This window comes from Myxocyprinus asiaticus, chromosome 16 (assembly GCF_019703515.2).
Source record: "Myxocyprinus asiaticus isolate MX2 ecotype Aquarium Trade chromosome 16, UBuf_Myxa_2, whole genome shotgun sequence".
Classification (NCBI taxonomy): Eukaryota; Metazoa; Chordata; class Actinopteri; order Cypriniformes; family Catostomidae; genus Myxocyprinus; species Myxocyprinus asiaticus.
This window is the reverse complement of record NC_059359.1, coordinates 14,419,249-14,447,233: the sequence shown is the minus strand read 5'-3', so window position 1 is coordinate 14,447,233 and position 27,985 is coordinate 14,419,249. Positions and strand designations below refer to the sequence as shown.

The 27,985-nt window shown below is 43.2% G+C and overlaps 1 protein-coding gene across 1 annotated transcript; it reads right to left on the bottom strand.

Moving 5' to 3' along the window:
- Nucleotides 1-8: 8 nt before the first annotated feature.
- On the bottom strand, nt 9-27,985 carry LOC127454004 (purine nucleoside phosphorylase-like). Its single transcript, XM_051720905.1, has 6 exons — nt 27,840-27,985; nt 21,691-21,863; nt 15,546-15,649; nt 8,127-8,302; nt 7,520-7,710; nt 9-3,532 (listed from the first exon to the last, which is right to left on the bottom strand). The coding sequence occupies exons 1-6, from the start codon at nt 27,860-27,862 to the stop codon at nt 3,288-3,290; spliced, it is 912 nt and encodes a 303-aa protein (XP_051576865.1). The 5' UTR covers nt 27,863-27,985; the 3' UTR covers nt 9-3,287.

The following is a 27,985-nucleotide window of genomic DNA, read 5'->3' as shown; positions in this document are numbered from 1 at the left end:
ATTTGTTAAGCAGTTAACTGTTGAGCAAGTGGGAAATGGGAGCCATCTTTCAGTTATTATTTTTTGTTTATCTTGATCACTCATTTGCTTATTTTAAATTATATTTCCCACATGCTATTTTCTGTTAATTTTTCACAATAGAAATGTCCACACTGAAATTATTTTAATCTGCAAAATGCTTGGCATTATTACTTTCTGTAATATTTATCTCACTCTTTTTACATTTACTCCATTTACAAATAATTTCCACCTTGCTCCCAACTGAATTACCTGCTATTTTTAGTAAAGTCTGTTTTTAACGAAGTCTGATTGTATAACATTGTATAACATTATGAAAGTACATTTGTGCCCATCAGATCCTGAAGATCCAGCAAGCACTACATTATCCTATCTATGACAGCCCAGGTATCACCAATCACAGACGTTTCTTCTGGGGTATTTGGATCATCTCCAAAATGAGGTGGCACTTGGGAGCAAGTAGAAAGTCTGGGTTTCTCAGATTATTCCACAATAAGCAGTTTTTTGTCCTTGCTAATCTATGTCTGAGCTTAAATGGTCAAAGTTCAGATTTTTGTTCAGTGAGGAATTTAAACAGAAAAAGAGCTTTAGGATCCATGTTTCCGATAGAACTTTCAAAGCCTCAAAGAATGGTCAGAGAGGACCAATATTTCATGCTGACTCCAAAAAACAGAAATGCGGCCGTCTGCATTTTAATGAATGTTGTCCTGCTGAACATTTGGTTTTTGGTACTTGACATTCAAAGAAAATCAAAGAAGGTTATGCCCGCAATATCAACTCAAATTCCTGATTAAGTGAAAATCCATTTTATTGATAAGAATACTCATTATAAGATGGTGCTAATTAGAAGAATAACATTTTGACCACCATAGTTGCATCTTAGAAGCACAAAATTAAAATGTTTGCTATTGAAAGATAAAAATAATTCAAAATGTGTTGTCCCATGCTGGTGTTTTTTAATATGGCAAAAACAGCAACACCTGCTAATGAACGCAACTCTGTACACACAACATACGTTTTGATTGGTAACTGATTCAACTGTATCAGTGTTTGTTAACCTGCACAATATGCTCACGGTTAAAAGGCTAGTCAATTGGATTCTAAATGCAACATTTTAACCTGCTAATCTAATTACTGAAGGGTTATAGCAATTTAGATTAAGATTCACATCAGGTTCCTTTTTACGTAATTTCTGATTACAATTAGGCCTCTATACAATTTTACAGAATCCATCAAAAACAGACATATTGATATCAGTTTTTTTTTTTTTTTTTCTTCACTAAAAGAGATAATAAGGGTTTCTCTCTGAAGGTTGAATTTACCATAATGCAGTGACAGCTGAATTGCAAGTTGTCCAAACAAACCCTAAAATCACCACTGAAAGTTTAAAACTGATGATACAAAACTATTTAAAGAATGCAAGCAGGGAATACATTTCCAGTGTATGTTCTGAAAGTTTTCATAAGCATTTAACTAATCTTAATTATGCAATTAGTGTTCTTACATAATTCTTATCTCTTGGGTTTGCATAAACAAGTTTTCTATTTTCATGAATAATAAAAAGGAAAAAGATGAATTTGCTTTCAATGCATCATATAATGAATAAACATGGCTAAATTTAAAAATCTGATGAATTGGGGCCTGGGTAGCTCAGCGAGTATTGACGCTGACTACCACCTCTGGAGTCGCGAATCCAGGGTGTGCTGAGTGACTCCAGCCAGGTTTCCTAAGCAATCAAATTGGCCCGGTTGCTAGGGAAGGTAGAGTCACATGGGGTAACCTCCTCGTGGTCACGATTAGTGGTTCTCACTTTCAATGGGGCACATGGTAAGTTGCGCGTGGATCATGGAGAGAAGCATGAGCCTCCACATGCGGAGCCTCCGCGGTGTCATGCACAACGAGCCATGTGATAAGATGCATGGACAGACTGTCTCAGAAGTGGAGGCAACTGAGACTAGTCCTCCACCACCCGGACTGAGGCGAGTAACCGCGCCACCACGAGGACTTACTAAATAGTGGGAATTGGGCATTCCAAATTGGGGGAAAAAAGGGATTTAAAAAAAATAAAAAAATCTGATGAATTGGGAGTAATTGATCAGCACATGCAAAGTGATTTTGCTGTTAGCAATTTAGATATGGAGTCCCAAAAACTTTCTACAAGCCGGAGGAATTCTTTCTATATTATGTCATTCTTTATATAATTATTATATTATGTTACATAAGTACCTCAGAAAAGAAATGATCATTTACTGATCATTTATTGAGGGTCTTACAGTTTTGACACATTGTTACATTGTTATATTGTTACACGGTATATCACTACTGTGTTTGCTGCATTTTACAATGCTTTTAGATTATTAATCACAGCGTGAAAAAAAAGCAGGAAAATAGAATATTTTAACAACCCTGCTGGGTTAGCCTAAAGTGGTTAATCTAGTTTTTTTCTTTCTCCTCTTTTCTCCCCAATTTGGAATGCCCAATTCCCAATGTGCTCTAACTCCTCGAGGTGGCATAGTGGCTCACCTCAATCCAGGTGTTGGAGGACAAATCTCAGTTGCCTCCGCGTCTGAGACCGTCAATCCACACATCTTATCACATGGCTTGTTGAGCGCGTTACCACAGAGACATAGTGCATGTGGAGGCATCATGCTATTCTCCGTGGCATCCACGCACAATTCACCACATGCCCCACCGAGAGCGAGAACCATATTATAGTGACCATGAGGAGGATACTCTACCCACCCTAGCAACTGGGTCAATTGGTTGCTTAGGAAGCCTGACTGGAGTCACTCAGCATGCTCTGGATTTGAACTTGCGACTCCAGGGTGGTAGTCAGCGTCTTTCCTTGCTGAGCTACCCAGGCCCCCGGTTAATCTAGTTTAATCTGGTCTCCCAGATGGTTTAGCTGGTTTAATCTGGTCGTCCAGCTTTTCTCCCAGCCTGAGCATTTGACATGTGCCCAAAACCTCTCTAAAACCATCAAAATATACCAACTTAACCAGCTTGGACAGACTTGGAGACCAGCTTACCATATTAGGCTGTTTTTTTGTTTTTGTTTTGTTTTTTCAGCAGAGTAACAATTGCAATTTGGAGATAATATTCATATTTTTCTTAAAGGCACCATGAGGTCTGCCATTGGATCTACTGGAGACTTTCAACCAACCACATACACTGCAGATAAATACAGGCTGAACAAAATATGGAGCCCATAAGATCCATACAATTACATGGCATCCACATTGCCCTTGATTCAGTTGGCCTGATTGACCCTACACAGCATTTGAGTAGATGCAGTTGTTGTTCATGTTCTCCACTTGGTGCAAGCGAGCGATGAATGTTATGAGTACATTCTGAAGCATCTCAGCTCTCATCTTACTGATCTGCAGTACCTCCTCGTGATTGACCTTCTCCTCACGACTGTAGTCCAGAGAAACCTTATTGGTGATGAGCGAGAGGCCCAGGACCCTCAGTCCGCAATGCTTGGCTACTGTCACCTCAGGAACCGTGCTCATACCTGTGAGGACAGCAGGAGGGATAACAGGGAGAGGGAAGGAAAGAGAGAGAGAAACAGAGACTCTTAATTAAATGGCAGTTATCTCAGTAGGTGCTTGTGCTGCATCATTAATAAAGGAGACCAGGTCTGGGTCTCACTAAATACTTAATGAGGACTATTGCGGTCCTGTTGGATACACAGGAAGAAGAACTAACACGAATATAAAAATGGGCCAGTCACTGACCCGGGCTAGTCAGTGGAGCACACTTAGCGCATACTCCATGGTGCTGCTGTTTGGTAATCTGAGCCCAATTATTTTACACATCCTTCAGCTCATCAGCTCATCAGAGGACCACCGGTGAGTACAGTTTATCCCAATCATATGGTCAAAAGAGCTATTCAGATCACTGATTAACCTAATCACATTGATTGAAGTGGTTTACTCTGGCCCTTGGGGTGGGCCTAATCTCCTTTAGTTAACATGGCAGGTCTCCTCGGCCTGCTACAAGATGAAACCTCATTTATTAATGAACTATAATTTTCATAAAGACCAATTAAAGGAGGGGCATTACACACAAAAGGAAAACAGCAAGTTAAACCACTCAAACTCCTAAGAGAGAAGATATCTGATGCAGCATTGAGGAAATTCTATCTGCCTACTGTCAGATTCTGATCATTGAGTGTGTGTATGGTTTTGGTTTTGCTATTCTTATGGGGGATAAATGTTTGAAAAGCAGTTACAGCAATAACCTTTGTATAACCTCATTGTAAAACCTGTAAAACTTACTGTGCCATGCGGGGACGAGATAATCCAAATATCTTCATATAGGGACAAAATAATGTCTTGTTTTACATATTTAACAATACCATGTTATACCAATACCAAGTTGCATTTTGGGGTTAGGTTGGGGAAAAGTTTAATAACTTTCAACATAAAAATCTGGTCTACATTGCTTTATTAACATATTAGGCAAGAACCACCCAGTTAGACAGGATGTGGTCATCTGACTAACATGTAAACTAGACAGGTAAATATGTCGAGACAAACTTTGATGTTGGCTAGAAAGCTTGAAATTTCACATTCCACAAAACTCAGACAGACAGCAAAAGCAAAAGACAGAGCAAGGGTGAGAAAAAGAGAGAGACAGAGTGAGAGAGAGAGAGAGAGAGAGACTGTAGATAAAGACAGACAGACAAACAGACAGACAGATAAGAAAGACAGACAGACAGATACAGACACAGATAGACAGGAAAGACAGACATATAGGAAAGACAGACAGACAGACAAACAGACAAACAAAAAGATAGGTGTGGAGGCGGGGGCGCGGTCGAGCAAGCCTCTGAGGGAGAGAGGAAGCGATAAGGGTTTCCACCTGGGGTGAATTGTGGCTAATTACTTGTTCTGTGTTTGCAGTGAGAGATGGGGGAGATAAAAGTGGCCCAGTCCACAGGAGAGGCACACACCAGAGACTGCCTGTCCATTTACAGAGAGTGTGTTGTTTATGCTGAAAAGCAGGATTTTGTTTCATTTATGCTGAGAAGCAATTTCTGTTTTGTTTGTAATAAAAGTGACTCACGTGCTCCCGCTTCCTCCTTTATCAGTACAACAATGAACCCTGTCACAATAGGAGAGACAGACAGACAGACAGACAGATAGAAAAGAAAGAAAGACAGACCGACAGACAGACAGATAGATAGGAAAGACATGCAGAAAGACAGATGGGTAGGAAAGACAGACAGATAGATAGGAAAGACATACAGACAGACAGATAGGAAAGACAGACAGACAGATAGAAATGACAGACAGATAGGAAAGACAGACAGACAGATAAGACAGACAGACAGATAGGACAGACAGACAGATGGGAAAGACATGCAGGTAGACAGACAGATAGATAGGAAAGACAGACAAAAAGACAGACAGATAGGATAGACTAACAAAAAGACAGACAGATAGATGGATGGATAGATAGATAGATAGATAGATAGATAGATAGATAAATAGATTGGAAAGGAATACACACAAATATGTATACGCATGCTTTTGTGTAGTAGCCAGAGGTGTAGCTATTGTAATGAAGTACAAATACTTCATTACTGTACTTAAGTACAGTTTTTTCATATTTGTACTTTACTTGAGTATAAATATTTCTTTGGACTTTTACTTTCAATTCACTACATTTCGAAGAAAAAATTTATACTTTTACTATTAATAAACTGTATAAATTTCTCCAGACCCTTTCATTACTTTTGCAAGATAACACTAAAACATTTTTATAAATAAATAACAGCTGTACTGCAAAAATGCGTGCAGTTTGGCGATATTGATGTGTGATTCGTTGACTAATTAATTTGATAAGTTTAGGCTTAATCATTATGAAAGCTGTGAAATAATGAAGTTATGTGCGATCAGACCTGTTCATATAAAAGTCAATCACATGTGTTTACGTTTTACATTTAAACAAGGTATGATGTGTATGAATAATTACCAGTGCTCATGAAAATGTCCAACAATATTTATTTTTATATTTTATGAAGATGGGTGATGGGAGAATAGATTTCTGGTGGTTGCTAAAGTGTTATATTTGCTTTGGGGCACATTTATGCTACAGTATGTGCTTACTGGGGTTTTCTGGATGGTTGCTAAGGCATGCTATGCAGTTGTCAAGGTGACCTCTGCTGTGTATTTTGGCGCATTGCTACAGATTGTGGTTGCCAGGTTGTTACTATGCTGTTGCTATGTTGTTTTCTGTGTTTTTAGCACATTGCTCTGCAGTTGACAGTGTGTTCTAGGTGGTTGTCAGGTTGTTGCTATGCTGTTGTTAAGTTGTTTTAACTCTGTTTTTAGCACATTGCTATGCATTTGCCAGGGTGTTCTGGATGGTTGCTGGGTGGTTGTTTATTGACCCAAATGAAAAGAGCCCATTCCACAAGTCTTGTTCTGGTCACTAATATGACTCAACTTTCTCCTTCAGTGTTCCAATTTTTATGGACTGTGGTGTTCATTTATACTCATCCTATAAATATGATCATTCTGATGTGACTTGGATGCGCCATTAAAGGGAAAGTTAATTTATAAATGAAAATTCTCTCATAATTTTCTCACCCTCATTCCATCCTAGATGTGTATGACTTTCATTTTTTTTTTCTGCAGAACACAAACAAAAAAGATTTTCAGAAGAATATTGCTGTTATGTAGGTCAATTCAATGTAAGTGAATAGTGGCCAGACCTTTAAAGCTCCAAAAAGCACATAAATGCAGCATAAGAGTAATCCATAAGACTCCAGTGGTTTCATCAATGTCTTCTGAACAGATCCAATTGGTTTTGGGTGACAATAGACCAAAATATAACTCCTTTTTCGACTATAAATCTTGACATTAGCAGTCTCCTTGGTGATCAGGATTTCAAACTCGATTACACTTCCTATAGCGCCACCTAGGGCTCTGCGCGTGCGTCAAAGTGAAGTCGAGCTTAAAATCATAATCGTACCTAAAGATTGCAATGGCAAGATATACAGTGAAAATGAGTTACAATTTAGTTTGTTCTCACACAAAACCAACTGAATCGCTTCAGAAGACATGGATTTAAACACTGTAGTAGTATGGAAAACTTTATGCTCCCTTAATGTGCTTTTTGTAGCTTGAAATGTCTGGTCACCATTCACTTGTATTGAATTGACCTATAGAGCTGAATTTCTTCTAAAATCTTTGTTTGTGTTCTGCAGATGAAAGAAAGTCATACACATCTGGGATAGCATGAGGGTGAGTAAATGATGAGCACCACCAATCAAATAAGTTGCCATGGATTTAATGAACTCTTCCATAATTTATGCAATTTACTTAAGTAAATTTAAATTCAGTTACTTTAATACTTAAGTCATTTTCTCATGAGCTACTTTAACTTTTACTTGAGTCAATTTCCATGAAGGTGGAAATGAATGAATCTTTACTTTTATCAAGTATGACAAATAGATACTTTATACAAAACCGGTAGTAGCTGTCCATACCCACAGAGTCACTCCCTAAGATTTGCAGCATGCGCGCTTCAGCGATGGTCTCAAAGTTGGGTCCACTAACCATACAGTAAACCCCTTCTCGCACAAAATTGGAGTAGCCCAGCTCAGCCGTGATGTCTAAAGCGAGCTTCCTCAGGTCTTTGCTGTAAGCATCAGACATGCAAGGAAACCGTATGCCAAACCTGAAGAAGAGATGAGAGAACATGTAGTGTGGATTTTTAAGGGATAAAATAACTCACTTATGTTATTTCAAACCCAACTTTCTTCCATGGAACACCAAAGAAGATGACAGTAAATGTATTAACCTCAGTCACCATTCATTTTCATTGTAAGAAAAGAAGATGCAATGAAAACGAATGGTGACTGAGGCTAACATTCTGCCTAACATCTCAATTTGTGTTCAACAGAAGAAATTCATAGGGGTTTTAAACAACACAAGAGTGAGTAAATTATGACATATTTTAAACTGTCCCTTTAACCATACTTTCCATACAAAAGAAAGCAGCACATACTAGATAACCTAATCAAATACTTTTTCACCCTTCCTACATCAATTTCTCTCTTTCTTTCCCCTCTTCACTCCCCCTTATCTGCATACCGTTCATCATTGGGTCCACACAGTGGGTGCTGTCCAGCAAACCCCGGCAAGTTTATATGGTCCTTAATGACCATGATGTCTCCAACTTTGAAATCCTGACAAAGACCTCCAGAGGCATTTGTTACAATAATGGTCTCCACACCCATCAGCTTGAAGATCCGCACAGGGAATGTGACCTGGGGATAAAAAGGCCCACACAGAGGATACAAGCAGGTACTCAGCAGTTACCTACATTTAAGTTTCACTCACTATTCAAGTTTACACATTAATAAATTAATAGCATTTCTAAAAACTTTGGTTGCAGACAACAATTAATCATGGGTGGCAAATTTATAGTACAGATAATTGTTTGGAGCATCCTGTTCAAATAAATTTTCTGTCCTTATGAAAAAGGGTAAAAATGTAAACATTGCACGTGGGTATGATACCATACACACAGAAATGTGCAATGGTATTCCACAGTGGCCAGCCTCAGTTTTGTGCAGGTATTAAATAAGCTTTAGTGATCTTAAATGGAATAAATATAGGATTGTAGAGCAGAGAGCCATTAAGAGAGGTGTCAGTACGAGCAGGAGATGAATAATGAACTTGCAGGCTTAGTATAGTACAGCTCAATAGGGATGTCACAGCCTGTCAACCTGCTCTCCAGCTGATGAACCAGGGTGGACATGTATGGCAGCCACGAGCAGCACAGCGATTACAGCTGTACACAGACGGGCAGGGGCGGACTGGCCATAGGGAGAACCTGGACTTTTCCTGGTGTGCTGGCCAAACGGGCTGCGATAAGCTGAAACGGGCCGCAGCGTTATGCTGAACGGGCCGCGACTGGCTGAAAAGGGCTGAAAAACGGTGCTGCGATCTGCCGAAGGGGGCTGCGATATGCCGAAAACGACAGCGATATTGTTCACATCTACCATTAGAATGGGGAAAAATGTGATCTCTGTGATTTAGACCGTGGCATGATTGTTGGTGCCAGATGGGCTGGTTTGAGTATTTCTGTAACTGCTGATCTCCTGGGATTTTCATGCATAACAGTCTCTAGAATTTCTTCCGAATGGTGCCAGAAACAAAAAACATCCAGTGAGCGGCAGTTCTGTGTGTGAAAACAGCTTGTTAATGACAGAGGTCAGAGGAGAATGGTTCCTGTATGAAAAGGTATGACTTTTATCCCCATTGAGACCAACCAATCACCAAATAGAATTTCATATCGATACAATAGCTATCCTCCTATCAAACACTTTATTTAAAAAAAGGAAATGTCACTGAACAAATTTGGTTACTCATTATATATTTATTAATACAATTAAAATTACTGTTGTATGTCAATAACCTGTAAAACCCCAGTGTTTTCCTATAAAAAGCAAGGTTAGTTTAGAGTTTAGGTAAGGAGTAACACTTTATGGTTAGGTTTAGGTTTGTGTTTGAACTTAGAAAAAATCATAATAACATTATTCATTGGTTCGTACATTTTTCTCTATGGGAGTAAAAGTTGTACTTTTTTGTGCAAACTAATTCGTACGATTTTTTTATGATTCGCTATTTCGTACTACTTTCTATGACTAATCTTTTTTCATGATACCCAATAATGCATTAACTAATGTTAACAAATAGAACCTTACTGTAAAGTGTTAACCATGAGTTTGCATTTGCATGTAAGTGTCAGAATCTAGCTAAATTAATGACCTTAAAATTCTTTATTCACTTTTAGGTTTAAAACTGCTGTGGCATGTTCAGCCTCCCATTCCTTGTCACATTTGTAAAACTAAAAACTTTGAAAGAGAACTGCGCAAACTACTCCTCCTCTGTTGCACAAGGAGTTTTGGGCAACACTAGCAGAGAAAACGTCCTGGTTACTTTCATAACCTCCATTCCCTGATTGAGGGAACGAGATGTTGTGTCGATATAGTGACACTAGGGGTCACTCTTGGGAGCCCCAAACACCTCTTTTTTTAAAAAAGGCCAATGAGAATTGGCAAGTGGAATATACAGGTATAAAAGGAGCTGGTATGCAACCACTCATTCAGGTTTTGTGCTGAGGAGCCGAGACCAGGTCCCGGCCATTTCAGTGGGTAGTTCAGCATTGTGGCAAGAGGGACACAATGTCTTGTTCCCTCCATCAGGGAACGGAGGTTACGAAAGTAACCAGGATGTTCCCTATCTGTCACTCACTCGACGTTGTGTCGATGTAGTGACACTAGGGGTCCCTATACAAAACGCCACAACTAGCTAAATTGTGTTACGTGAACTGGCGGTGTGTAACGGGCAGACTGCTGTGTGCCTCATAGCCAGAGCACCAGGCTGTCACGTAACCTCCCCCAACGCTCTTATAAGCATCGAACGGTCCATCAGGAACAAGTTGACTGCCCAACTATAGGGACAGGCTAGCCCAGCTGAGGCCTCTTTTCCCTCTCTTTTCTGCCCAAAAAGAGTGGAATTTGTTAACTGACTGGGAGCCATAAGTGTCTGCATCAGGGGGTGTCCCTTCCAAGGGGAAGACACCGCGGAGACCACACCCCGCCCAAAAGGGAGGGGGGGGGGTATTTTGAGTGGAATACGTCACATGGTCTTACCGAGTCTTGTCGGAAGTATATCATGTGGAGAGGTCCCATGGTAGGTCCTACCCAAAGGGGGAGGAGCTTCTATAGTGCATAGCGACCGGGGACAAAGGGGCCTCTGCCCAAGGAAGACGCAGTTTGCCGCCAGGGAAATTATTTTGCGGAAGATATCACATGGGGTCGCCTTTGGGGAACCAGCATATGTGGAGCACCTACCTCATTACAGGGGCTCCTTAGCACATGTACTGGGCCGGTCAGTGAGTTTCTCCGCAAACTCAAGTACCAGAGGGTTAAGGAGGAAAGTCATCCAGGGATCACAGTCTGTGAACACGACTGGGAGTCAAGAGCGCATGTCTTCACCTCAAGGGAGGGGAAAGGTGCTATGCACAAGCGGTACACCCAGCCAGTTGTCCCGGAACTTACTTGCTCGTGCCTGCCAATACACGGGACGAGACCGGCTCAACTTGGGGATTGTAGAACCTTGCAAAGGTGTTGGGTGTTGCCCAGCCCACTGCTCTGCAGATGTCTGCCAAAGAGGCACCACTGGCCAGGGCCCAGGAGGCCACCACACTCCTGATGGAGTGGGCTCATAACCCCGCAGGGAGTGGCACGTCCTGAGCCTGTTATGCCATCGCAATGGCATCAGTGACCCAGTGGGCGATCTTCTGTTTGGAGACAGCGCTTCCTTTCTGCTGTCCATCAAAGCAAACAAGAGCTGCTCGGAGCTTCTAAGGCTCTGCGTGTGATCCAAATAGATGCATAAAGCTCGCACCGGACTCTTGAGCCATGCCGGGGCAGGATGTGTTGTATGGCCTCCGTCTGCTGCTTCACCGCCGAGAACTGCTGGGCAAAGTCCTCGACGGTGTCGCCGAATAGGCCAACCTGGGAGATGGGGGCGTCAAGGAACCGTGCCTTGTCAGCCTCTCGCATCTCAACCAAAGCGCTCCTGGACCACCAGGGTGGACATCACCTGCCCGAGAGACCGCGCCGTGACCTTCGTTGCCCGGTGAGCGAGTTCGGTTGCCGAGCGAAGTTCCTTCATCAATCCCGGGTCAGAACTACCCTCGTGCAGTTCTTTTAGCGCCTTGGTTTGGTGTACTTGCAGGAGAGCCATGGCGTGCAGGGCGGAGGTGGCTTGTCCAGCAGCATCATAGGTATTGTAGGCCTTAGGCCTTAGGACGACATAAACCTACAGGCCCTGGACGGGAGTTTCGGGTGCCTGCGCCAGGTGGCGGTGCTCTGCGGACACAAGTGCACCGCGAGCGCCTTATCCACCAGGGGATCACCGAATACCCCCTGGCCGCTCCGTCATCGAGGGTAGCGAGAGCGGGGGAGCTGAAAGACCAGGACCGGGCAGTAAAAGGTGCCTCCCACGATCTTGTCAGCTCCTCATGCACTTCCGGGAAGAAAGGAACAGGGGCGGGGCATGGCCGTGGGTAGCGCCCCGAGCCCAGGAACCAGTCGTCGAGCCGTGAGGGTTCAGGGGAGAGTGGAGGGTTCCACTCTAGCCTGACGCTCGCGGCCGCCCGGGAAAGCATGTCCGTCTTTTCTGCCTCGGCCTGGGACTGGGCGACCATTCCCGAAGGAGGAAGCCCAGTCGAAGCCTCTGCGTCCAACTGGACGAGCCCGCTCTCCGATGCTGTGCTCGATAACTCGTCTTCTTCCCAGACTCCGAACGAGAGGTCGAACTCGCCCTGAGATGAGCTGGCGATCTCGTCTGAGCGCCCGACTGGGGTAAGCAAGCGTGCTGGTGAATGGGAGGTCCGTGGGGGGATACCCGGCGGAGGTGGTCCCATTGAGGTCCCCAAATCGCCCCCAGTGCTAACCGGCACGGCCTCATACCCGTAGGAAGAAGGACCGAGGCGGGGAGCCGCTGGGGTGGCTTGCTTTCTTACGAATGCAAGCTGCGACCACAACGTTGCCATGGTCATGTTCTCGCAATGAGGACAAGACCCATCCACGAATGATGTCTCCATGAGGGCAGCGCCCAGACACGTATGACAGCGATCATGGCCGTCAGAAGCAGAGAGATAACAACCGCAACCAGGAATAACACACAAACGGAATGGCATCTTTAAAAAGACGTTCCGTGTGTGCCACTCTTTTAGAAAGAAAATATACTCTTTTTAGAATATACACTTTTAGTTGTTTCTGCCGAAGCGCCCAGGGGCGTTCTCTGCACTCCACGGGTGCAGAGGGGGAGAAGCCGCTGAAATGCGCCGTAGAATCCAGCAGATGAGGTAAATGAACTTTGCGGATGAATTCAGCTTCAATGAACAGAACCGCTCGGCTCCGAAGAGAAAATCTGAATTAGTGGTTGCATACCAGCTCCTTTTATACCCGTATGTCCGGGGGAGTGGCATGCAAATTCTACTTGCCAATTCTCATTGGCCTAGTGTTTGGGGCTCCCAAGAGTGACCCCTAGTGTCACTACATCGACACAGTGTCGAGTGAGTGACAGATAGGGAACAGACTTTTATTCCCATGGAGACTAACCAATCACCAAATAGAATTTCATATCTATACAATACATTCATCAAATTTTAGCTAGCCTCCTATCAAACATTAGTTTAAGAAAGGAAATTTGGTTACTCATTACGTATTTATTAATGCAATTCAAATGACTGTAGTATGCCAATAACCTGTAAAACTCCAATGTTTTCCAATTAAAATCATAGTTAATTTAGGGTTTGGGTAAAGAGTTACACTTTAAGATTAGGTTTAGGTTTGTGTTTGAACTTGATTTTGAATCATAATAACATTGTTCGTTGGTTCGTAAAGTTGTACATTTTTGTATGATTCGTCATATAGTACTTATTACTATGACTAGTCATGAAACTGGGTTGGGAAGCTTATGTGCCAGCAACAGTGTTAGCAAGTCTTTCAAGTTAATTTTTAACCAACAATCTAGAGGAAAGAAATAGATATTAGTCAGAATTCAAAGGCATTGAAACTTCAAACAACAAAAGAAAAATGAAGAACATTCAAATATATATATATATATATATATATATATATATATATATATATATATATATATATATATATTATTATTATTATTTTTGTTGAAATTTTCTCAATGATTGATGGCCCCACTTCTTTCTCTCAGAGAGAACTCTACTGAGCATTTTCATGAAATCTAGCTTGTTTGTGAAATTGTTTAAAGAAATTAAGCATGTAACAACTGTATCCTGTTAAATTTCCCCCAGGTTCACTCTATCACCAGCAAAGAAAGGAGGAACTATCGAGGAAGATTTTAATAGGAATGTATGTGCAGTAGAGAAACTTCCATATAATATATATATATATATATATATATATATATATATATATATATATATATATATATATATATATATATATATATTTTAGGAATAAATGACAACACAATGACACCCATATTATAAGACCACATAATAATGACACATTTAAACATTTTTTTCGACTTTATTACTACTACTATTCTCTCTCTCTAGATTAAACTAATCTGAACACCGTAAAGATGTTCTGCTTGCTATAGAGAAACAAAGAGGTCATTGATGGGCTAACCAAGCACTATCCAATTGTCCTCCATAGAACATCTCTTCACAACAAAGAGATCGCTTAAAGAAGTCCAAAAGAAGTCTGTGTGTGTTACCAAGGGCAAATGCGTAAGCAAGTTTGCATCCTAAACTGCAAATGAAATGAGTTGGTTATTAGTATATTGGAATGCATATTTGCGCAGCCCCTGGGGCCAGCTGTGTGCCAGCGCATCTGTGCCGAGGGGAGCCTCGGTCAGGGTGTACCAGAGCGGGCAGTGGGAGGATTCCCGAGACATGAACAGGTCTACCTGCGTTTAACCGAATCGACTCCAAATCAGCTGGACCTCCTGGGGGTGGAGTCTCCACTCTCCCCTGAGCGTGACCTGCCATGGCAGCACGTCTGCCCTGTCCAGGAGCCCGCGGCTGCATGCCCATTGCACTTGGTGCCCCAGCCACGGTCTGAGGCATCTGTCGTAACCACAACGCGCCTGGACACTTGCACTAAGGGGACCCCTGCCCGCAGAAATGCAAGGTCTGTCCAAGGGCTGAACAAGCGGCGACAGTTCGGCGTGATGACCACACGATGCTCGCAGCCGCTTGGGCAAGCATGGCTGCCAGCTCCGTGTCGTCCTCAGACTGGACCAGCCCGCTCTCCGATGCTGCGATTGACAGCTCATCCTCTTCGTGAGCCCCGAATGAGACTGAAGCAAACTATTGCTTTTGCATGATGCCGTATCCATGCTGCTAAGCGTAGATGCAGCTAAAACAAGAACAACAACAAAAAATAACAGTGTACCTTTTGTCATTTTTAATGTAGCATGCTTACAGTAGATTACAACTGCAAGTTGGATATTGGCAATGAACTGATTTGATACGAGACTGACAGGAACAGTAAACAATTTGTTTCTGTTGTGCACCTGCATCCTCAGCATTCAGCCTGTATATTCATGCAGTGTGGTTCCTGATTGTGACAGATAAATTAATGGCCCGTGCAGGATTGCAAATAGGAGGTGATGGTAAGAGGAACCAAGACCACTGAACAGTATTTTTTTTTGAGACATTGATGGCATAAAGTAAATAAAACGTAGGTTTGTGATATTGGCCTTACTTCAAGCCACTATGTAAGTAAGTTTTATAAATGGATGCATCTAAGAACAATCTATCAAAAGTCAATGCAACAGTACAAGCATAAAATAAACGAGGTGAAGAGAACAGGAGGGGAAAAGGGAAATTAGAAAGATAAATACAATTTAAAACAGTAGGGGGAAAAAAACTTAGCAGGCCATTATGGTGCAGTACCTGCAATAGATCAGCCCAAACCCGTTGGGCCATTTTGAACTCACCTTACACAGTGAGTAACCCTCATAGAGATGGAACCTTCCCTGCATGAAGACACAGGACTTGCCTTTCATTTGACCAAACACCAGGCACCCTTCATGACCAGGAACTAAACAAAAGAGAAACACATCTTCTAAAGCCAAATCCAAAGTGAAAACAAATATAAGCAAAGTCCCTTTCAAGGCAAGTCAGTGCACTTTGCGGCCATCTTTGGACCTCAGCACTCTCCTGAACGTGCATACTGCTGTTTAATGGAAGCGATTATTTATAGTTAAAAAGTTGATATTTTTCGCACCAAAAGCTATCGCATCACTTTATAAGACATTAATTTAACCACTAGATTCGTATGGATGATGTTAATGCTGATTGTCTTTGCTTTTTGGAGCATAAAGAATCGTGTTACCATCCACTTCCATTATAAGGAGCTGAAATATTTTTCTATTTTTCTTCAAATGTGTTCTTCTGAAGAAAGGAAGTCATATACAATACATCTGGGATGGCGTGAGGGTGAGTAAATGATTTTGGGTGAAATATTCCTTTAATGAGTATGCACGTTACAGTTTTTCTCGATCGATTTTACGCATATCTCCAAACTCAGGTCACTGCTTTCAAAACAATTAACACAGCCATCTGAAAACTTTGTAATTGTCCTAAACAGATTGTGCATGTTTCTTGATTTTCCTCATTTTCTCGAAACACTACATACAAATTTCTTTGGTCCAAAACTCATGCTTTCAAAACAGTTAACACAGACAACTAGGCTGTGTTAGTAATGCACACAGCAAAGAAAATGCAATTTACTAAACTTTTCACACAACTATCATGACTCTGCTATCTATAAAAGGGGTAAAATATGAAAATTCACAGAAACAAACAATGAGGAAGAAGAAGAAGAGGTAGAGTGGGTAAAGAAAGAGAAAATCTGAGGAAGAAGTGATGAGAAAAGGGGAAAGTTTTCTCAACTCTTTCAGGTGAGTGCATGGAAAGACTTCAGGAAAGACCAAATGGAGATGGTGTAATGATAGTGAACAGAAAGAGGACAACAGGGTAGAAGATTAGAGTAAAGAAGGCTCAAATGATCTGCGAGTCCCTCTAATTGATCATGTTATGAATTACGGTCTCTCTAAGACACACAGAGTGTTCGGCCTAATGTGAGCAGATCAACAGTGACTTCAATCTCAACAAAAAAGAAGAAGAGTGAGGAATGGCATTGGAAGAGGAAGAACAGGGACAACTAGAAATGTAGAGACATTTTATGAAAACACATGGAAAAAGGTCTTTACGGTGGATTTTTATGATAAATGTGTTAATTCAATAGAGTTGTGTGTCTATAGCTGAACATGTTATGAATTTAATGGAGAATGCATCTATTGTTTTGATATTAGTATTTAGTTTTAATAAACGCATTATCAGGAAAGAATACATTGCTTCATTATGCAGTGAAATTGAATTGTTCTGCAAATTTGAGTGTCTGTTTCTACGGCTGTGTGAATTGTTTTGAGAGCACTGATTATAGTTTGGAGAAATGTATAAAATCGACTGAGAAAAACTGTAATACAAGTGTTTCGTTTCAGGCTAAATAGTCTCTGATATAAGCTAAAGTGACAACACTAATTCAGTGCATGCTGAGAGTTCTCTCTCTCACTGATAAAAAAAGAAGTGCAACCATTTCAATTTGTGAGAAATTTTCAGCAAAATGTATTGAGAAATGTTAGTTTTTGGATCTCTTATATTTTTCTTGTCTTTTGAAATCAAACCAATATCTATTTTTTCTCTAGGTTTTTGGTTAAAAGTTAACATAATTGACAGATGCTTACACTGTTGCTGTAGCTACCATTCAAGACTTTATCATGGCTGTGATGTTGGAGGCAATTGTTCCACTGGTTCTGAAATAAGGGTGATTGTAACACACTGACTTCTAGTATTAAATTCGATATTAGGATTTAGTTTTCTCCTTTATTAAGTATTTTAAAGGTACAGTTACTTATGGCACTTATAGAAATGTTTCATATACCACAAGATGGCAAGTAGTTGTTTGTGAAATAATTAAAAAAATAAAAATACAATTACCTGAAGCCAGTCTCCCTATACATGAACAGCACATTCAACATTATAAAATTATATTGCAACATTTCAGGTGACAACAAACACTTCAATTCCATTTAGTTTGTATTTCTAATATTTCACAATGGACTTTGAGTATAAAGACTTCACTCCCCTGAAATTACTCCCTTTTATGTTGATTTTATTGTGTTACACTTGCTCTAACATGGTGTGATGTATGAAGCATTGTGATGATAAAATACAGTGCACTGTGTTCTACGGCTGTCTTTATCTGATAAAGAACCTCCTGCTGTAAAGCATTTACTCTTTGCTCTCTCCTTAATTTATTGTATCTACCTAAGAAAAGGGGATGCACATCTAATGATATATCACTCTGTACAAAGCACAAAATATGCCAGACAATACCATTGAGAAAAGAAACCATCTAATCCTTTGCTATAATATATGGTTAAAAGGATAGCTCACCCAAAAATGAAAATATTGTCATCGTTCAGTCACACTTATGTTGTTCCAAAGCTTTGTGACCTTCTTTCTTTCATATATCTCAAAAGGAGACATAGGTAAATGGTATAGCAAAATGTCCAGGTTGGAAGATTCTAAGCGAATAACTTAAATTTCAGGTTATTCCTCACACAAAGCTATTTTATAGCTTCAGAAAACTTGGAATATATATTGCAAAATCGTATGAAATACTTTTATGATACTTTTATAGTACTTTTTTGGCCTTTATGGAGCTTGTCAGCTGTGGTCACTGTCCTTTTTTATTGGATGGAAAAGATCAGCTTGTACATTATGTTAAACATCTTTTGTGTTGCACAGAAGAAAGTCATACGGGTTAGGAATGGCATTAGAGTGTGTATAGAAAATGAGTATTCCTAAGTATTAAATGAGTATTACTAAGTATTAAAGATCCTGCTGCTTCGGCTGTACTTGGAAGTTCATTGATTTATATCTGCATGTTCAATATCCTGATAAGCTCCAACAGCCATTTGGGAGAGCTGATATCGCCTACTTAAAGATGATGGCTGATGTCATCAAGGGTGGCAATAGTGAGAATGATTGTGTATCATAAGTGCAGATACAGGTGAAACAAACTTTGTTTTGGAAAAAATAAGCCAATGGGAGGCTGCAGTTTGTTTGTGGCTCAGGGAATTTGTTTTGACTTGGGAACAGATCGACTGAGCCAAGTCAATGGGATCTTATGTAAATGTAACCTTGAATTCTGGCTGATAAGATTTGTTTGGCCCTAAAACCTGCAGCGTAATGAGGACCTGGTGGAATAATAGCTGTGATTTTCCAGGGACCGTTTCCTCTTTCTTAGATGAGCATTGACGAATGGCTCAGAGAGAGGGTTATTACACTCACATGAAATTTACTTCCTGTAACAGTCTAAAAATGAATGAGCAAATTAATGCTTCAATAAATGCAGTCTGTTTTTTGTTTAATCAAATTGCCATGCAGATCAAACTGTGCAATGAGAAAAGTTATATTGCAATGGTTAAAATTCTTAATTACCTGAACTTAATGTATTATTCAAAAAGAAATAATGTGCATATTCTATTTATCTATCTATCTGTCTATCTGTCTGTCTGTCTGTCTGTCTATCATTTACAAAAATGAATAGGGAGTGCATTAAGCAACTAATCAACATTATGCACCTATTCCTCATAATTAAACTACAGTAATTGCTGGCAGGTATTCCTTTGTTGGTCTCTGCAAACCAGCTATAACATACCTAAATTATCTAAAAGATTAAAGACTGATAACACAGATGTATTCTAAGACCCCCTTATTACACTGTCCCTTTATTACACATGCTCTTATTCTTTGTAGTCATTAGCCATCAAGGACACAAACATGCACACACACTCATACCTGCTACAGGTAATTCAAACATCATTTAATGCATTCGAACACTTCTCCAGATTATTCACCTCACCATATTAATATTTAAATCTGTCCAAGATATCATAGTATGAACTCCCTGTGGCAGATATTAGGGGCTATTTTTGCTCCAGTCGTGATATTTTATTTATGGGCTGTAGTTATTCATTTTGTAGCTCATATTACCAGGAGCTTTGCATAATTTGTTAACCATACAATACAATGAGGGACAGAGTGAAAACCTCAGATTCGCTCCCTGCATTTGCAACAACTTTTATATGCATCTGGTGACACTGACTAAAATGACTAAATGACCATGCTATGTCAATTAAAGCTGACGTGTGCAATTTCTGTGCCACTAGTGTCACCGAACGGCATTGCAAAAATAAGCAATCTTTTCAAGCAAGCGTTCCAAATAAGGCTCCTGTCTACTGTTGATTGAACAACCAAAAAGTCCTGCCCCCAAAATCATGCTATTGGTTGAGTCCATGTTGTTGTGTCGAGTTGGACTGGCTGCTCAAAACAGAGGCACCGTGTTTACTGTACAGTTTTCGAGAAATTTTAACTACAAATGGCTTACTTATTGTTGTCTCTGCATATTAAGCTGGTATAAGAGAAAGTATTTTAAAACTGAAAAAGTTACACAATTCAGCTTTAAGTTAGCTACATAAAACATCTATCAACTCTGCCCACTGATTTATTGCTGCAAACCCAAACTGAAAAGCTTTACATACACTATATTGCCAAAAGTATTCGCTCACCCATCCAAATAATTGAATTCAGGCGTTCCAATCACTTCCATGGCCACAAGTGTATAAAATGAAGCACCTAGGCATGCAGACTGCTTCTACAAACATTTGTGAAAGAATGGGCCGCTCTCAGGAGCTCAGTGAATTCCAGCGTGGTACTGTGATAGGATGCCACCTGTGCAACAAGTCCAGTCGTGAAATGTCCTCGCTACTAAATATTCCACAGTCAACTGTCAGTGGTATTATAACAAAGTGGAAGCGATTGGGAATGACAGCAACTCGTAAAATGACAGAGCGGGGTCAGCGGATGCTGAGGCGCATAGTGCGCAGAGGTCGCCAACTTTCTGCAGAGTCTATCACTACAGACCTCCAAAGTTCATGTGGCCTTCAGATTAGCTCAAGAACAGTGCATAGAGAGCTTCATGGAATGGGTTTCCATGGCCGAGCAGCTGCATCCAAGCCATACATCACCAAGTGCAATGCAAAGCGTCGGATGCAGTGGTGTAAAGCACGCCGCCACTGGACTCTAGAGCAGTGGAGACACGTTCTCTGGAGTGACGAATCACGCTTCTCCATCTGGCAATCTGATGGACAAGTCTGGGTTTGGCGGTTGCCAGGAGAACGATACTTGTCTGACTGCATTGTGCCAACTGTGAAGTTTGGTGGAGGGGGGATTATGGTGTGGGGTTGTTTTTCAGGAGCTGAGCTTGGCCCCTTAGTTCCAGTGAAAGGAAATCTGAATGCTTCAGCATACCAAGAGATTTTGGACAATTCCATGCTCCCAACTTTGTGGGAACGGTTTGGGGATGGCCCCTTCCTGTTCCAACATGACTGCGCACCAGTGCACAAAGCAAGGTCCATAAAGACATGGATGAGCGAGTTTGGTGTGGAAGAACTTGACTGGCCTGCACAGAGTCCTGACCTCAACTCGATAGAGCACCTTTGGGATGAATTAGAGCGAAGACTGCGAGCCAGGCCTTCTCGTCCAACATCAGTGTCTGACCTCACAAATGCGCTTCTGGAAGAATGGTCAAAAATTCCCATAAACACACTCCTAAACCTTGTGGAAAGCCTTCCCAGAAGAGTTGAAGCTGTTATAGCTGCAAAGGGTGGGCCGACGTCATATTAAACCCTATGGATTAAGAATGGGATGTCACTTAAGTTCATATGCGTCTAAAGGCAGATGAGCGAATACTTTTGGCAATATAGTGTATGTAGCATTGATATCTTGCTTGTTTCCTATTCATTTAGCCCATTTAAGAAAAAAAGACAAATACTAACTCTGCACTGGCAAAATTGAGACATCCAGTATTTCACTTTATTTCAGTTGCTGCTTCAGGATGAAAAAGGTGTATATCTTTATACAGTACATGTATACTACACCAGAAGTTCTCAACTGGTTTTGCTTCAGGACCAAGGTTTTAGCTCTGATATGCTTCCATGATTCTGATACCTGTGCTCACTGGGAAATTGGGAATGTCCTCATAGCGGAAGGTTTGTTTGTTGGAGACACTGTCTGCGAGGAGGCCCAGTCCAGATCCACACACAATAGCAATCTTTGGCCGGTGTCTCGTACTGCTCAGCAGCCATTCTGTAGTCAGTTTGCAGTCATCAAAGGAACAGCAACTGAGTCAGGAAAAATGAATGATGGCCAGATATGTTATCACAGGTCACACTGATAAATGCTCACATTGTATCAGACAAGATAACTAAGTGACAATGCCCATGTTTATCATGAGAATCATACATTTCCTTTAAAACTCTTTATTTTATGTGAATGTAACATCATCATAAGATTTTCAAACATTAAAAAACTTTCCCTATCTGTCACTCACTCGACGTTGTGTTGATGTAGTGACACTAGGGGTCACTCTTGGGAGCCCGAAACACCTCTGGTCTTTGATAAAAGGTCAATGAAAATTGGCGTGTGGTATTTGCATGCCACTCCCCCGGACACATGGGAATAAAAGGAGCTGGTATGCAACCACTCATTCAGATTTTCTCTTCAGAGCCGAACGGTCATGCTCATTGAGCTGAATTCTCACGACTATTCATTCACCTCTGCTGGATCTGACGGCGCATTTCAGCGGCTTCTCCCTCCTCTGCATTGGTGCACTGCAGAGAATGCCCCTGGGCGCTTCGGCAGAAAAAAGAGAATATATTTTTCTGAAAAAGTATATTTCTCTAAAAGAGCGGCACACACGGAACGTCTTTTTAAAGATGCGTCTTTTTAAAGATGCCTTTCCGATTGTGTGTTATTCCTGGTTGCGGTTGTTACCTCTCAACTTCAGATGGTCACGATCACTGTCTTTTGTGTCTGGGCGCGACCCACACGGAGGCAGCGTTCGTGGATGGTTCATGTTCTCACTGCGAGAACATGACCATGGCAACTTTGCGGTCGTGGTTTGCTTTCGGGTCGATTGCCCAGTCACAGGCTGATGCAGAGATGATGGACATGCTTTCCCGGGCGGCCACGAGCGTCGGGTTAGAGTGGAACCCTCCGCTCTCCCCTGAACCCTCGCGGCTCGATGATTGGTTCCTGGGCTCGCGGCACAGCTCAAAGCAGCAACGCCCCGCTCCAGTGCCTTTCTTCCCGGAAGTGCACAAGGAGCTGACAAAATCATGGGAGGCACCTTTTACTGCCCGGTCCCAATTTCTCAGTTCCCCCGCCCTCACTACCCTCGATGGCAGGGCGGCCAGGGGCTATATGGCGATTCCCCGGTGGATAAGGTGCTCGCGGTGCACCTATGCCCGCAGAGCGCCGCCACCTGGCGCAGACACCCAAAGCTCCCGTCCAAGCCCTGTAGGTTCACATCGTCTCTGATGGCCAAAGCCTACAGCACTGCTGGACAAGCCGCCTCTGCCCTGCATGCCATGGCTCTCCTGCAGGTCCACCAAGCCAAGGCGCTAAAAGAACTGCACGAGGGTAGTTCCGCCCCAGATCTGATGCAGGAACTCTACGAGCGACGAAGGTCACGGCGTGGTCTCTCGGGCGGATGATGTCCACATTAGTGGTCCAGGAGCGCCACCTTTGGCTCAACCTGGTCGAGATGGGTGAGGCCAACAAGACATGGTTCCTTGCTGCCCCCATCTTCCAGGCTGGCCTATTCAGCGACACCGTCAAGGACTTTGCCCAGCAGTTCTCGACGGTGAAGCAGCAGACGGAGGCTATCCAGCATATCCTGCCCCGGCGTGGCTCAAGATCCCGCACCCCGTCTGCTTTTCGCCAAGCGCATCCCCCTGCTGTGACTGCACCGGCTCCACCGCAGCCCGCCCCTTCGGCCCGGCCCCGGCATGGAGCCCACAGCTGGAAGCAGACGCCACCTGTCTCACGGCTGCTAAGAACCCACGAAGGTCATCAAAGCGCCCCTGAGATGGGCCACCCAGGGTTGACGAAACCCACTGCATTGGAGCTGGTAGTAAGACCACTCCATCCCCCGGTGGAGGGCCGGGTGGAGAATCTTTTGTTGCCTTTTTATTTGATTTCGCCACATGCCCAAGTGGCTGCGGTACCCAACAGTTCAGCAAAAGAGCGGTTTCCTCCTTCCCTGGGTCACATACCCAGTGTGCACGGTCATCATCACGACCACTGTCCACGGGTTTTTCCTTGCAGGATTGGCGCTCCAGCGGCAGTCTCCCCGCCCCTGCGCGCCCAGCTGTGGCACACATCTGCCCCCATTGTGACAGTCTCCACAGGTTGCGAGGACAGGCCTCTTCCTCCCCGTCCCAGGCTGTTCCGGGGGTGGTCACAAGGAGCCAGGTAAGTGTTTCTATGTCCCTAGACTCAGCACAGCCATGACATGGTGTGGCACCTCGAGCTCCGCCCCGCCGCGAGGCCCCACCTGCCGGTACATCCGACAACGTTGTCCCTTTGTTCCCCCTTGCGCGGAACTTGGATGCGTGGCTTGTTCTTTCCAATCCGTCGCATTGGCTAGTCCGGACCGTCCGACTCGGCTACGCGATTCAGTTCGCCAGGCGTCCACCCAGGTTCAGCAGTATCCACTTCACCTTGGTGAAGGATGAAAACGCTGCTACCTTGCATGCGGAGATCTCTACCCTCCTGCAGAAGGGTGCGATAGAACCTGTCCCTCCGGCCGAGACGAAGAAGGGGTTTTACAGCCCCTACTTCATCGTACCGAAAAAGGTTGTGGGTTGCGGCCAATCTTGGACCTGCGAGTACTGAACCGGGCTTTACACAGACTCCCGTTCAAGATGCTGATGCAAAGACGCATTCTGGCAAGTGTCCAGCATCAAGATTGTTTCACGGCGGTAGACCTGAAGGACGCATACTTTCACGTCTCGATTCTACCTCGACACAGACCCTTCCTGCAGTTTGCATTCGACCGCTTCAGCACTGGCTTCAGACTCGAGTCCCGAGATGGGCATGGTGCCGCGGGACACATCGCGTGGTCATCACGCCGGTCTGTCACCGTCTCTTCAACCCTTGGACCGACCTCTCGTTTCTACGGGCAGGTGTTCCCCTAGAGCATTTCTCCAGGTGCGTCGTGGTCACGACAGATGCCTCCAAAATGGGCTAGGGCGCTGTTTGCAACGGGCACACAGCCGCCAGCTTATGGACGGGCCCATGGCTGTGTTGGCACATCAACTGCCTTGAGTTGTTGGCAATTCTGCTCGACCTGCGGAGATTCCGGCTGTTGATCCAGGGCAAGCATGTGTTAGTTCGGACAGACAACACAGCAACGGTAGCATATGTCAACCGCCAAGGCTGTCTGCGCTCTCGATGTCTGGCCCCTGGATGGGACATGGAAGATCTAAGCGGTCTACCACCCGCGGTGGTAGACATGATCACTCAGGCTAGGGCCCCCTCTACGAGGCGCCTGTATGCCTTTAAGTGGTGTCTGTTCACTAAGTGGTGTTCTTCCCGACGAGAAGATCCACAGAGATGCACAGTCAGATTGGTGCTTTCCTTCCTGCAGGAGAGGTTGGAAGGGCGGCTGTCCCCTTCCACCTTGAAGGTGTACGTTGCTGCTATAGCAACACACCACAACACAGTGGACGGTAAGTCCTTAGGGAAGCACGACCTGATCATCAGGTTCCTGAGAGGCACCAGGAGGCTGAACCCCTCCAGGCCGCGCCTCGTTCCCTCATGGGACCTCTCTGTAGTTCTTCAGGGTCTACAGAGAGCCGCCTTTGAGCCTTTGCAGTCAGCTGAGCTTAAGGCACTCTCCTTGAAGACTGCCCTCCTGACTGTGCTCACTTCCATCAAGAGGGTAGGAGACCTGCAAGTGTTCTCTGTCAGCGAAACATGCCTGGATTCGGTCCGGGCTACTCTAACGTGATCTTGAGACCCGACCGGGCTATGTGCCCAAAGTTTCCATGACCCCTTTTAGGGACCAGGTGGTGAACCTGCGAGTGCTGCCCCAGGAGGAGGCAGACCCAGCCCTGTCGTTGCTGTGTCTGGTGCACACTTTACACATCTATTTGGATCGCACACAGAGCTTTAGGATCTCTGAGCAGCTCTTTGTCTGCTTTGGCACACAGCAGAAAGGAAGCACTCTCTCCAAGCAGAGGATCACCCACTGGCTCATTGACACCATAGCTATGGCATATCATGCCCAGGACGTGCCGCCCCCGGTGGGCTATGAGCCCATTCTACCAGAGGTGTAGTGGCCTCCTGGGCCCTGGCCAGGGGTGCCTCTCTAACAGACATTTGCAGAGCAGTGGTCTGGGCAACACCCAACACCTTTGCAAGGTTCTACAACCTCCGGGTGGAACCGGTTTCGTCCCAGGTAGTGGCACACAATACAAGCGGATAATCCTGGGATAGCCGGCCGGGTTATCGCTTGCACATAGTGCCTTTCACCTCCTCTGAGCTGAAGTTGTATGCCATTAATTCCCAGTAGTGTTCACAAACTTTGTTCCCTGGTTGACTTCCTCCGAGCCCTGTGGCAGTCGAGTTTTTGGAGAGACTCGCTGCCGGCCCAGTACACGTGCTAACTAAGAGCACTGTTCTGGGGTAGGTGCTCCGCATGTGGCGGTTCCCTGTAAGGTAACCCCATGCGATGTCTATCTTCCGCTAATTCATTTCCCTGTTGGCAAACTGCGTCTTCCTTGGGCAGAGCCCCCTCTGCCGCAGTCTCCATGTTTGTAGTAACTCCTCCCCCGTTGGGTAGGATCTACCTTGAGAATCTCCACATGGTCGGCAAGACCATGTGACGTATTTTTCCACTTAAATATCCCCCCCTCTCTTTGGGCGAGGTGTGGTCTCATCGGTGTCCTCCCTTTGGGAGGGACACCCCCCGACTAGACCTGGCAGCCCAGTTGGATAATCCCCCTTGTTTTTTAGGGAGTGGAAAAAAAGAAGGGGAAAAGAGGCCACGACTGGGTTAGCCTGTCTCTATCTTTTGGGTAGTCGACTTCTCCCCAAAGGGCTGTTCGACACTCATAACTATGTTGGGGGAGATTACGTGACAGCTTGGTGCACTGGCTACGAGGCACACAGTCGTCTCCCGTCACACACCGCTAGTTCATGTAACACAGTTCAACCAGTTGCAGCGTTTTGTATAGAGACCCCTAGTGTCACTATATCGACACAACGTCGAGTGAGTGACAGATAGGGAACGTCCTGGTTACTTGCGTAACCTCCGTTCCTTGATGGAGGGAACGAGACTTTGTGTACCTCCTGCCACAATGCTGAACTACCTGCTGAAATGGCCGGACCTTGTCTCGGCTCCTCAGCATAAAACCTGAATGAGTGGTTGCATACCAGCTCCTTTTATACCTGTATGTCCGGGGGAGTGGCATGGAAATACCACTCGCCAATTTTCATTGGCCTTTTATCAAAGACCAGAGGTGTTTCGGGCTCCCAAGAGTGACCCCTAGTGTCACTACATCGACACAACATCTCGTTCCCTCCATCAGGGAACGGAGGTTATGCAAGTAACCAGGACGATTTACATTTAAAATTTGCATTACATTTTAAAAAATGTAATTAGAAACTACAAAATTTTTAAATCTTTCAATTATCGTTCTTTCCTTATAACAGACCACAAATAGACAAAATCACATGTTGATATTTTAAACTTACTCTAATTTGAAAACACACAACTACTGTGTAAAATTCCATATATTTTTTTCTATGCCCAAACTTTCCAGAGTCAGTTATTAAAAAGTTATGACTAATAAAGAACACAGAATATTAACTGATAAAAATTAAACCACACAGTCACCACAAATATTAAAAGGAAATGGTAGGAAAAGGCTTAATATGGTTAAAGCTAAATAAAAAAATAAAAAAAAAAATATAAAAGCAATCACCGGACATATTTGCAGACAAAAGCAAATTTACAGCATACAGTCATTAAGGCTTTATTTATCTGCATCTCATTTGGGACTAATTTTTATTCATATTATGACTCAGCTGTGCTGAGCAAGGCTGATATATTTTTTTATTTGTCTTACTGATTTGATTAAATGGATTAAGGCTCTTACACTAAGATGTGAATCCAAATTACAATTTTGGTTCAAAAAAGTAAACATTTGTTTGTCAATAGTTAGTGATCCTTTATAAATTATTTGATGTATATTATACATAGTATATTACCCTATACATACAGTATATGACATAAAACTAAAATTTACCATGAGTTTTCCTTGGTGTGCATGATGCCAATCTTTGGACAGACAGCCAGACAGTAACTGTAAAAAAGTAGGCACTTGTATTCTTCCAGAACAGATAAGAGAGAGAAAAAGTAAGAGAGAGAGAATAGCCTTCAAAAAGTGCTGTT

Bases quoted from the DNA above. Each gene is read 5' to 3' on its own strand.
- LOC127454004 (XM_051720905.1), bottom strand. From the start codon at position 27,862: ATGCACACCAAGGAAAACTCATG. The intron at 8,303-15,545 runs GTGAGTTCAAAA...TTTTATCCCCAG, and splicing joins AGGGTTACTCACTGTGTAAG to GTCACATTCCCTGTGCGGAT. The intron at 3,533-7,519 runs GTATGGACAGCT...CTGTCCTCACAG, and splicing joins CTTAGGGAGTGACTCTGTGG to GTATGAGCACGGTTCCTGAG.